Source organism: Theobroma cacao, chromosome 5, assembly GCF_053813885.1.
Source record: "Theobroma cacao isolate CCN51 chromosome 5, ASM5381388v1, whole genome shotgun sequence".
NCBI classification, from domain to species: domain Eukaryota; kingdom Viridiplantae; phylum Streptophyta; class Magnoliopsida; order Malvales; family Malvaceae; genus Theobroma; species Theobroma cacao.
In genome coordinates, this window is record NC_142643.1 from 2424391 (window position 1) to 2434669 (window position 10279).

Sequence of the window (10279 nt, forward strand, 5' to 3'; positions counted from 1 at the left end):
TTCGGACCAATTCACAAGTTGAATTGATCGATCGAAAGGTCAAGCCCTCACATTCATATTGATCCATCAAATTATTAATCTGAGTCAATTAAATTTGCTTTGAAATGATTTTAAGTCATGTTTAACTTTTACATACTAATTATTGATTCTTTCATTATTTCAATTATAAAATATTTTTTAAAAAAATTAAAAAATAAAAATAAAAATATTTATAAGCTTAGCTTTTTTTAAAAAAAAAATTTTAAATGATCTTGAATATTACTAGTTCTTATATCATAATAGCATATATATAATTATGTAAAATATTTATTAATCTATAAGTTTTTTATTTATATAATGAGCCCTTCTCTTATCCAATTAATGGATTTCCTAGGGCAAGAAAAGGTCGAAATCACTTCATTTAATATCCATTGGCCCACAACAAAAAGGCCCGATCCAAATTACGTCAGCTGGCAATTACCTTTGGGTTTTGTTGGAGAGGGAAATTTGGTTGGATTTGGGTTGTTAGGGTTTGGTTGGATGAATTGGATAACGTTTGGGGTTTTGGAAGGCAAAATTGGGATTTAGAGGTTGAAATGGCGGCTGAGATGGAGGATGGCCACCCAGCGGGGCAGCAGGGGACGGTGGCCGTGGTGGCGACAGCACATCTCGGAGATACTTGTGCAATCATCATTTAAATAATTTCTTAAAAAAAATTACTGCAACAACTATGACATCGTTAATTGAAATTAAAATGATAATTAAATAAAACTCAAAGGCTACACATAACACTATAATAACATATACCCTCAAAATTCAAAACTATAACATAATTAAGTCGAGCTTAATTTAAATTTAAGTGGTGGTAGAATCCAAATATAGGGAGGTAGGTACTTAAACAAATGTTTGAATTGATGAAGTTTTCTCATGCTTCCATCTTTCATATTGAAAAAACCAATATCTGGAGGACCAAATGGCTCATTTGCTTAAATATATAGAATTAGGTTAGGTTTAAGAAAAATCCAAAGCTGAGACAACCAAGGTAGGGCTATTACCATCAAACACTACATCCCCACCTATGCTCTTTATCTCCTTTTCTTTTTACAATTCACCATTTTGATCAGTCAAAACTAACTGGTAAACTTTAAAACTCTTTGTAAATTGATTTAAATAATCATTGTCATCAACATCCCATTCCCTATAAATAGAGTATAAATCTCCCTTAGCTGATTCAAAAAGATATACTCGACTTAAATAATCTCTTAATTTTTCATATTGTGCCAGCATAACTATCTTCAACTTTGGTGACGTCAAAGTGTCATCGAGATTATCAATATTAACATCAAAAGAGACTATCATGTTACAATAGCCAATAGCATAAATCAAATTTTTATAAAATATAACATCATTGAAAAGTGTCATACTCTTATTTAAATCTATCCAACTTCTTTACTTGGGTTCGTAGAAGGCTAGCGTGGAAAAAATGCTATAGATAATAACGACCACATAACTATTTGTATGCAATAAAAGATCAATTGACAAGTAAACCTTATGAATGTTATGTTCATGACATGGTGACTTTCTCTTAATAAATTTCAATCTCAAAGGGATCAAATGTGATTCCATCTTTAAAAGGATTGAAAAGGATTACGAATAAATTCGTGTCCATAACGGGTAACCAATTATAACAAGAAGCAAAATATCTCTTGGTATGAGACTCAGGAAATTCAATGTTATAAATTTTTGCTTTAGCTTCTGGGTTGTATAATTTTTTATATGCTTTGCTCTTTTTAGATGAAATCGACAACATGGGAACTAGATTAAGTGATGATTGTCTTGTTAAGTCAAGAAAAATATTGAAGATAGAATGCCCAATACTTACAAACTACACCAAATCGAACCAAATTGCTCAGAACATTTAATTTGTTAAGAACCAAAAAAAAATCAAGGTGTTGGGAGATTTTTCCAATCCACTTCAGCATTCTCCATATTTTCCTAGACCAATGGCAGAAAAATAAGAAATTCTTTTATTAATGAAATAACTCGAAAAGATAAAAAAAAATATGAAAAACCCCTAAAATTAAAAGAAAAGATATAATAAATAATATTACCTAACTTTATACCTTTAAATATGCAAAAATTAGACTTTTATATTCTTGATATGGTACGTTCAATTTAAATAAGGAATTGACTTCAAGTGTTACAATTCAATTAGAAAAAAAATAGAGCCCAATTCAAAACACACTTTAACATTTAGTTGCATTCTTATTAGAATAAAACTCTGAAGTTTTATGGCTTCCCTCCCAAGCCACTGTTTCCTCGCAAGGGAAAGAAAGTTCTGTTCTGTGGCCGAGAAAGCCCTTTCTGAGAACATATACTGGTATCTCTTGATGCTCAGATGCAAATGCTGCATATGAAACAGAATAAGCATTTGGCCATCAAACTGGAACTTATTGGAGTAAACTGCATCAACCAGTATCGATGCTTGGAAAAACTGGGAAGTAAAGGTGAGTTCATTCTTTGCTGAGCACATAGGTTGTTGCTTGGTTTAAGCATGAACTGATTGAACTTCCAATCACTGATCACTCACACTATGCCTCTCCCTTAAATCATGATACTGCAGCTTTTTTCCTAATCTGATATTGCTTTCATTTTAAGTGCCCAAAACTCAGAAATCACAAGGGACAATGCATGGGGAAAGTCTTCTCCTGCTAACTTAGCTAGATGATCAGTGTACTGTATCACTGAGCAGTTCAGACAATGGCATCAACAAGAACAACAGACCTATCAAATTGGAAACCTGTCCAAATGGACCAAACCTGGGTCAATGAGCCTACTTCGTTTGGACCTCCTTGACCGAATTGAGGGTTAAAGTTATGAGTTAAGTACACTTAATCAAATAGCAGCAGCCAATGATTTGATTAACTTCTCTTATTGAAAAAACAGGTTGTAAACCCACGTTCTCAAATAAAAAAAAATTAAAATGAAGTATAAATTACTAACTCAATTCTAAGTTCCAACCCTTAATATAAATATGATTTGTTTCAACACTTTCCGAGGTAAGAAAATATAGAAATCAGTTGGGATGCGGGTGCAGTCTCTGAATCAGTCTGTCATTCTTCTTTTAGTACTTGAACACAATAAAGAATGCCAAGTGAACTAATTTAAATCAAGATATGGACAGTCATATACTCATAGTCATAGGATACCAAAATTTTTGAAGGATGAAAGTAGTATATGCATCTCCAAATATCACTGGCCGCTACTCAAATCGCTCCAAAAAAGACAAGAAAGAAACTGAAAAAGTGGCCCACTTACAAGACAATGAGTGTGCTCAAAGCTGTAGCATGCTAGCGTTTGGCTATTTATATTCATCACAAGAAGAAGCAAGTTAGGTAGAGATTAATAATACTAGTGAAATATCAAGTAGCTGGTTGCTAAAATTGGGTTTCTTTGAGTGAAGTGCAAGCCAATTAAATTTTTCCCAAACTCTAGAATCATGTAATTATGCCTTGCTTCTTTAGTTTTTTGATGAAAAGCTACAATACTAATCATTTCCAACTTCACTTGTCACCACGGCTTCCTTGTCTTGTGGGTTATAATATTAGCTCAAAGTGAAACAGATTTGATTAGGAAAGGGTTTGATTCATCATCTAGATGTCATAAAACTATAATGAATTATGATTTACTAACACTTGTAGTAATGAAAATTGCATTGATTTTCACTTCAAAATGAAGATTTAATATAGATTGTAGGCGCATTTTTAAAAATAATTTTTAAAGATAAAATATTTTAAAAAATAATCATCTTTATAATTTTAACTATTTTTAATCAAGTTGGACAAAATTACCCTTAATGAAATTACGCGTTATGATGTTACACGCCATATACAAAAATATATTACACTCCATGATTAGGTTGTTACACGTCATGGTTAGGTTGTTACACACCATGTACAGAAACATGTGATACGTCATGTACAAAAATATGTGATATGATTAAGTTTTTACACGCTATGTTGAAAAAATACTGTTGTTACACGCCATATACAAAAACATGTTACACGTTATGGTTAAAAAAAGTTGTTACACGTCATGTTGAAAAAAAATACTGTTATTACACGCTACGTTGAAAAAATATTATTGTTACACGTCATATTCAAAAATATTTTGTTACACTTTAATATCTAAAATGTTGTTGTTACTTATGAACCAAAACTTCAAATCCTTTCAACTCTCTTCATTTTTTTTTTGACAATTTGGCACCGATTAAAGTGTTTCTAACGTATTTTCATAAATCAAAACATAAATTTTCTTATCTAAAACACCTATTTCAACTAAAAAATTTTTTTTTTTGAAAACTTAGGTTTATAAATTTCAATTTTTTGAGTTTATTGGTGTTTAGGTCCTGAATTGATTCAATTAAAAGCTATTTCAAACATCTGTGATCATTTCTATCATTTTAATTTTACCCAAAATACCTAAAAATTAAATTTTTTAAATAACCACCCATCCAAACACATCAAAACAATTGCTTAGTATCTTGAAAGCATAAGAAAGAGAAATCTGAAAATGTGAGAGAGAGATCTGAAACATAGCAGACGAATATCGAAAAGAAAAATCGATAAAATTTGAGAGACTGTGATAGTGAGAGAGAAATCAGAAACACAAATAGAGAGAAATTGTGATGAAGTTTAATTTATTTAAAATAGTTTTAAGGGTATTTTTGTCAAGTATTTTGATAGTTATTTTTAAAATATCTTTATCAAGAAAAGCTATTTTTCATAATTTTCTCTAGGGATGGATTGTACTTTACATTTGTATTGCTCAACGCTCATAGTTGCAGCAAGGGAGGAAAGAGAGTATTCAGGATTATACTCAACCAACAGAAACAAAAATAAAATTGACAGAGAATTTAGAAAAATGTGTTTTCTTTTACTATGAGAGAAGAAACACAGAACAGAAAGGAGAAAGAAAATTTCAGGGACATCACGTGACAGATTCAGCTGCAAAGGCAGGACACCCCGTGATGTTTTTTGAAATTTTGAAACCATTTTTCCCTGGCTTACTTGCCTCCTTGGCTGTCAGCCGGTAAGGATGCTGTAATTCAATAAATGCTACATGCCTTTGTATCTATCTCTCATCTGTAACTGTGGTGGTAATTTAAACTGAAATTTGTCTCTACTAATAGTGCTTCATCAGCTCGTTTTTGTCAATTTGGAAGTATTAGCAAGACCAATTGTATGGAAACTGAACTAAACAAATCAAACACATAAGAAAAATGTGGAAGGAGGAATGTAAAAACATCATGATTTGGTTAGTGATGATGTTATGGTGGGAGAAATAAGATGAAGAAATGTAAAAACTCTTACATGGCATTAACTATCAGAGTAGTAGCTGTCAAAAATGGTTACAAATGGTTTTAATGTAGATCAAGGCTTCCAATGGTTAATTGGCCACCAGCTAAGAGTGTGTGAGGAGGCTATGTCAAACTCTACAGTCTGTATTATTCTATAATTCTAAATGGGATGTGGTTAGTTGGTTCATAATTTTTTTGTCTGATACAAAGATAAGCAGTTGAGTGTTTATGATATGTTTGCTCTAGTTATCCCAAATCCTTATTTTGTAACCCAATAGGAAAGTATTCTACTTAAAAAGAGAGAGATATGTAAATTGCAAAATGATAAAAGTAGTGACATAAAGTTGTGGCAGAGAAAAACTACAGTGCAGAAAAACAAGAGCCAAAGATTCTACCCTTGGCGGAATGGATATAAGCCATTTGAGGAGATTAGAAAGAGTCCAAGCCTTGACCTTGGATTTCCAACACTGGTAGCTGCGTGAGAGTCTTTGTTTTCCCATCAGCAAAGATTCTTCTTCCTAAGGGGTAAAAGAAATTTAAATTCAAAAAAAAAAAAAAAAAAAGGAACCCACTGCTTAGAGGCTACAGCTTACTTCTGTTGGCATTTCTGTGCAAGCGGCATGGTGAGTGAGCTCTGATCTGATGTATTCATAAAGTGGTAATTGAAGCAAAGGCAAGGTTTTAGTGTTTTGGGTGCACTGACATTCAAGAATCAAGGTCACTGCAAAATACGTCAGTAACAGGATAAAGTCGAGAAAAATGATTGCTTGCAACAAGGAAGACAACAAATGGAGGTGCGTTTTTTTTTTTTTTTCTATTTGTGCTGTTCACTGCTTCATAATTTAATATGGGTTTCTTTTGTTTTCTCCTCTCAGTGAAAGGAAGATGGAAGGAGATGATGGGTTGAGGACTGTGGAGTGCTTGAGAGGAAGGCTTCTTGCAGAGAGACAAGCTTCAAGGACTGCAAAAGAAGATGCTGAACTAATGGGCAATAAGGTCAGGTTCTGTTCTATCAATTTGGGTTTTAAGCATTTTTGTAGGCTTAGTTTCAGTCTGTTAAAGAAAAACATCTGAATTTTTTGTTTGTTCTATTTTATTGTTCTTGAACTGCAGCTGATAGAACTAGAAAACAAACTCAAAGAAGAGACCAAATTAAGGAATAAAGCTGAGAAGAGGCTCAAGTTGTTGAAGAAGAAGCTTGAATCACTGAAAAAATGGCCTAGTTTGGAAGAATCAGAGCAGTCAAGTTCATCCGAGAACTGTGCAGTTTCTAGTGTTTCATCTACAAGTACTTCAGGTGCTAAAGACCCAGAAGAATCTGCTTCCAAGTCTCAAAACGCAGTTCCAGAAATCTCAAAAAATGTGGAGGAAAATGCATCAGATACCACGACATCTATCAAAAGCCTTCAAATTCCTTTCAGTGAAGAAAATGCAACTTCTCCAGGGACTACTCAATCTGATTCAAAAGATTCTTCACATAAGAAGTCCAGTGGTACATCAAGTTCAAACCCTGAAGATCCAAAGATTGGGGATACAAGGTACCCCCTTTAAGTCCTGTATCTCCAGCATCTGTCCTACTGCATTTGGTTAAGTATACATTATAATTTACTACAATTAAGTTAATATGATCACTTTATACTATTCATTTCAGTTCTTCAAGCTTGAAAGCTTCAACAATGGAGATCGATATGAAGGGAAGAAATGAGAATTATGAGGATGATGATTATGTTGATAACTCAATGGCATTGGTTCCTCTGAAGCTACCAGAAACCAAGCTGGCCCCTGAGATAAAGATAGTCAGCAAAAGTATAGGTGAAGTTCTTGATACTCTAAGGCATGCCAGGGAAAGAATTCAGAACTCAATGGAAAGAAGACAAATGATTAGAGTTGGGCCATCTTGAATTCATACAAGTAAACAGTAATTATTGTCCCATTTAGATAATAAAACAGAAAGTGACAGATGTTCCTTTCTTGCACTGAAGCAAAATGGCAGGACAGATACTGTGAAAAAGGGCATAATATCACTTGTATTTATGTTGCCTTGATCAGATGGTTTGGTTGGTAATAAAGTTCTTTGATAGCATGTGATGTGGGGATGTGACCCTCCATTTAGTACATTGACTTGGCCCCCAAACTTTGGCCACTTGCCCTTTTTGATACAACCTCTGTTCTAAGGTTAGATTGAGTTTAAACAGTTGGATCAGGGTCTTATTTCAGTTTTGTGATATGTGATTCAAGCTTAGAACCTAAAAGTATCAGCTTTGGGATGGCACTCACTTCATCAATTGTCACTAGCTTTCTTCAAGCAAACACTTTGAATTAGGCCAACAAGATTAATCTGTCAACAGTATTTCCATGTGCTTAGGGCCATACAACAAAGCTCTCTGCAGGCCTTTTGACCGGGGTAAGTGTTGCTGATTTGCATAGTTGAGAGTGTGCTAGGACCTATTTCCATGTGATTTCGCAACCCATTTGATGGCTTTCCTCAAATTCCTAGCTCATCCATGCCCTTAGACCTGGCATGAGGGTGTTAGCTAAACTAGCTGGAAAACCTTACTTGATCGCAACCCTTTCCTTGAAAAGCTGGAACATGCCAGCTAAATTGACACTTAATATAGCCAAAAGATCATTGGTCGAAATTCGACAAACACGCAATGAAACAGATTCCCTCGGTTGAGATATGCAGTTTGGTCGGTGCTTTGATTCACATGCAGCTTGTCACGTGTTTTAAGTAAATCTATGTCATGTTTTTGCCCAAAAAAGGGCGAAAAGCTCTAATTAAAGTTTTGCTAAGCAATGTTCTCAAATTAAATGCTTTATTCTAACAAGAATTCTACTAAAAATCGAAGTTTGTTTATTTCTGATTTTATTAAAATATTTGAAGTCTATTTTAATTTAAATTGGATTCTATTTAATTTTAAGTTGTATCATTATACTTGAAGTTAAATTCTAATTTTAAATTCTGTATATTTAAATACTACACACAAGGCTAGGTGATCCTTTTTTCTATATCTTTTCTTCAATTTAAGTCGTTTTTCAGTAAATTTTTTTTTATACTTTTTCAAATTGTTTCAGAATTTCTTAATTTTCAGTTTGTTGGTTGAGGATAACATGAAGAATGCTAAAGCGGATTGGAAAAATCTCCCAACACTCCCTCTGTTTTTGATTCTTGAGAAATTAGATGTTCCCAACAATCTGGTTCGATTCGGTGTTGTCTGTAAGTATTGGCATTCCGTCTTCAATAATTTTCTTGACTCAAAAAGACGATCATCACTTACTCTAGTTCCCATGTTGTTGATTCCATCTAAAAAGAGAAACATAGGTCGAAAATTATACAGCCTACAAGCCAAAGCAAAAATCTACAGCATTGGGTTACCAGAGTCTCATACGAAGAGATCTTTTAGTTGTTGTTATGGCTGGTTAGCTGCTGTGGACAAGAAGTTGGTTATAACCCTTTTAAATCCTTTTAAAGGTGGGATCACAATTGATCTCCCCGAGATTGAGATTGAAACCTATCAGAGAAGCTCATTAGGCTACCAACATGACATTAAAAAGGTTTTTTTGTCAATTGACCCTTTATTGCATCCGGATGATTATATTGTCGTGACTATCTATAGCATTTATTCTAAATTAGCCTTCTATAAACCCGGACAAAGAAGTTGGATATATCTAGATAAAAATATTATGCTTATCCATGATGTAATATTTTATAAAAATTTGGTTTATGCTATTGGATCTTGGAATAAAATAATCTCTTTTGATGTTAGTATTGATAATCTCGACGACACTTGGAAGTCACCAAATTTGAAGACGGTCATATCAGCACAATATCAAAGGTTAAAGGATTATATATATCGAGCACATCTTTTTGAATCATCTAAGGGAGATTTATTCTCTATTTATAGGGAATGGGGTGCTGTTGATGACAATGATCATCTTGTACGATTTACTAAGAATTTCAAGGTTTACAAGTTAGTTTTGGATGATCAAAGTGGTGAATTGTTAGAGGAAAAGGAGGTAAAAAATATAAACGGGGATATAGTGTTTGTTGGTAATAACCAGACTTTGGCTGTCTCTGCTTTAGATTTTCCTGAAGCCCAACCTAATTCTATATACTTCACAGATGATTATTTCATTGGATCATACTATAAGCCATATGGTCCTCGAGATATTGGTTTCTTCAACCTACAAAATGGAAGCATGGGAAAACATTATCAATTCGAACCTCAGCACACATTTCTATCTCCATATATTTGGATCCTACCATCAGTTAAATGTAAATTAGGCTCGGCGTAATTACGTCGTAACTTTGGCTTCGAAGGTATATGTTTACCTTTTCATTTTAGTCTTGTAAGTTGCCTTTGATTTGTCTTTTTAAGTTTTACTTATCATGTTATTTCCAATTAAGGATGTTATAGTTGTCATTGTGATAGTTGTTGCAGTAATTTTTTTATGAAATTATTTAGATAATAATTATATTTGTATATTTAATTATATGAAATAAAATTATAAAAAAAATCCTAATAAACCTCAAATAAAAGTAAAATATTTCTATTCATTCCATTAGTACCTCAAAGAGTGTGGCCTGCTCAAAACTGAAAAGGGCTCGGATTGAATCATGTGTCTCTCCATTAGCCCATTGGATTCCGACCATGTACTTTGATTGGGGTTAAACCCAAAGAGCCCAGAAAGATCCTGGCTTGAACCCTTCACCTTTTGGTTTTTTTTTTTTCCCTTCAAAAGTACCCTTCACCTATATTAACTACTGAAACATTTTACATCATTAAATTTGAAATATAGGCATAAGAAGTTTACCCTATATAAGAAGTTTTCCCTCCTACCCACTTTCCTGAAAAATATGTAGTAAAAAAATGTGACATTATTGTATCTCCTGGCCACTAGATTGACAAGTACAAAAATGGGTACAAGTTATTGTAGCCA

The 10279-nt window shown here is 33.3% G+C and overlaps 1 protein-coding gene across 1 annotated transcript; it reads left to right on the forward strand.

Annotated features, from left to right (window-relative positions):
- The first annotated feature begins 5754 nt into the window (after positions 1–5754).
- On the forward strand, positions 5755–7453 carry LOC18597866 (uncharacterized). Its single transcript, XM_007027111.3, has 4 exons — positions 5755–6132; positions 6214–6334; positions 6452–6876; positions 6990–7453. The coding sequence occupies exons 1-4, from the start codon at positions 6098–6100 to the stop codon at positions 7237–7239; spliced, it is 831 nt and encodes a 276-aa protein (XP_007027173.3). The 5' UTR covers positions 5755–6097; the 3' UTR covers positions 7240–7453.
- Positions 7454–10279: the final 2826 nt, after the last annotated feature.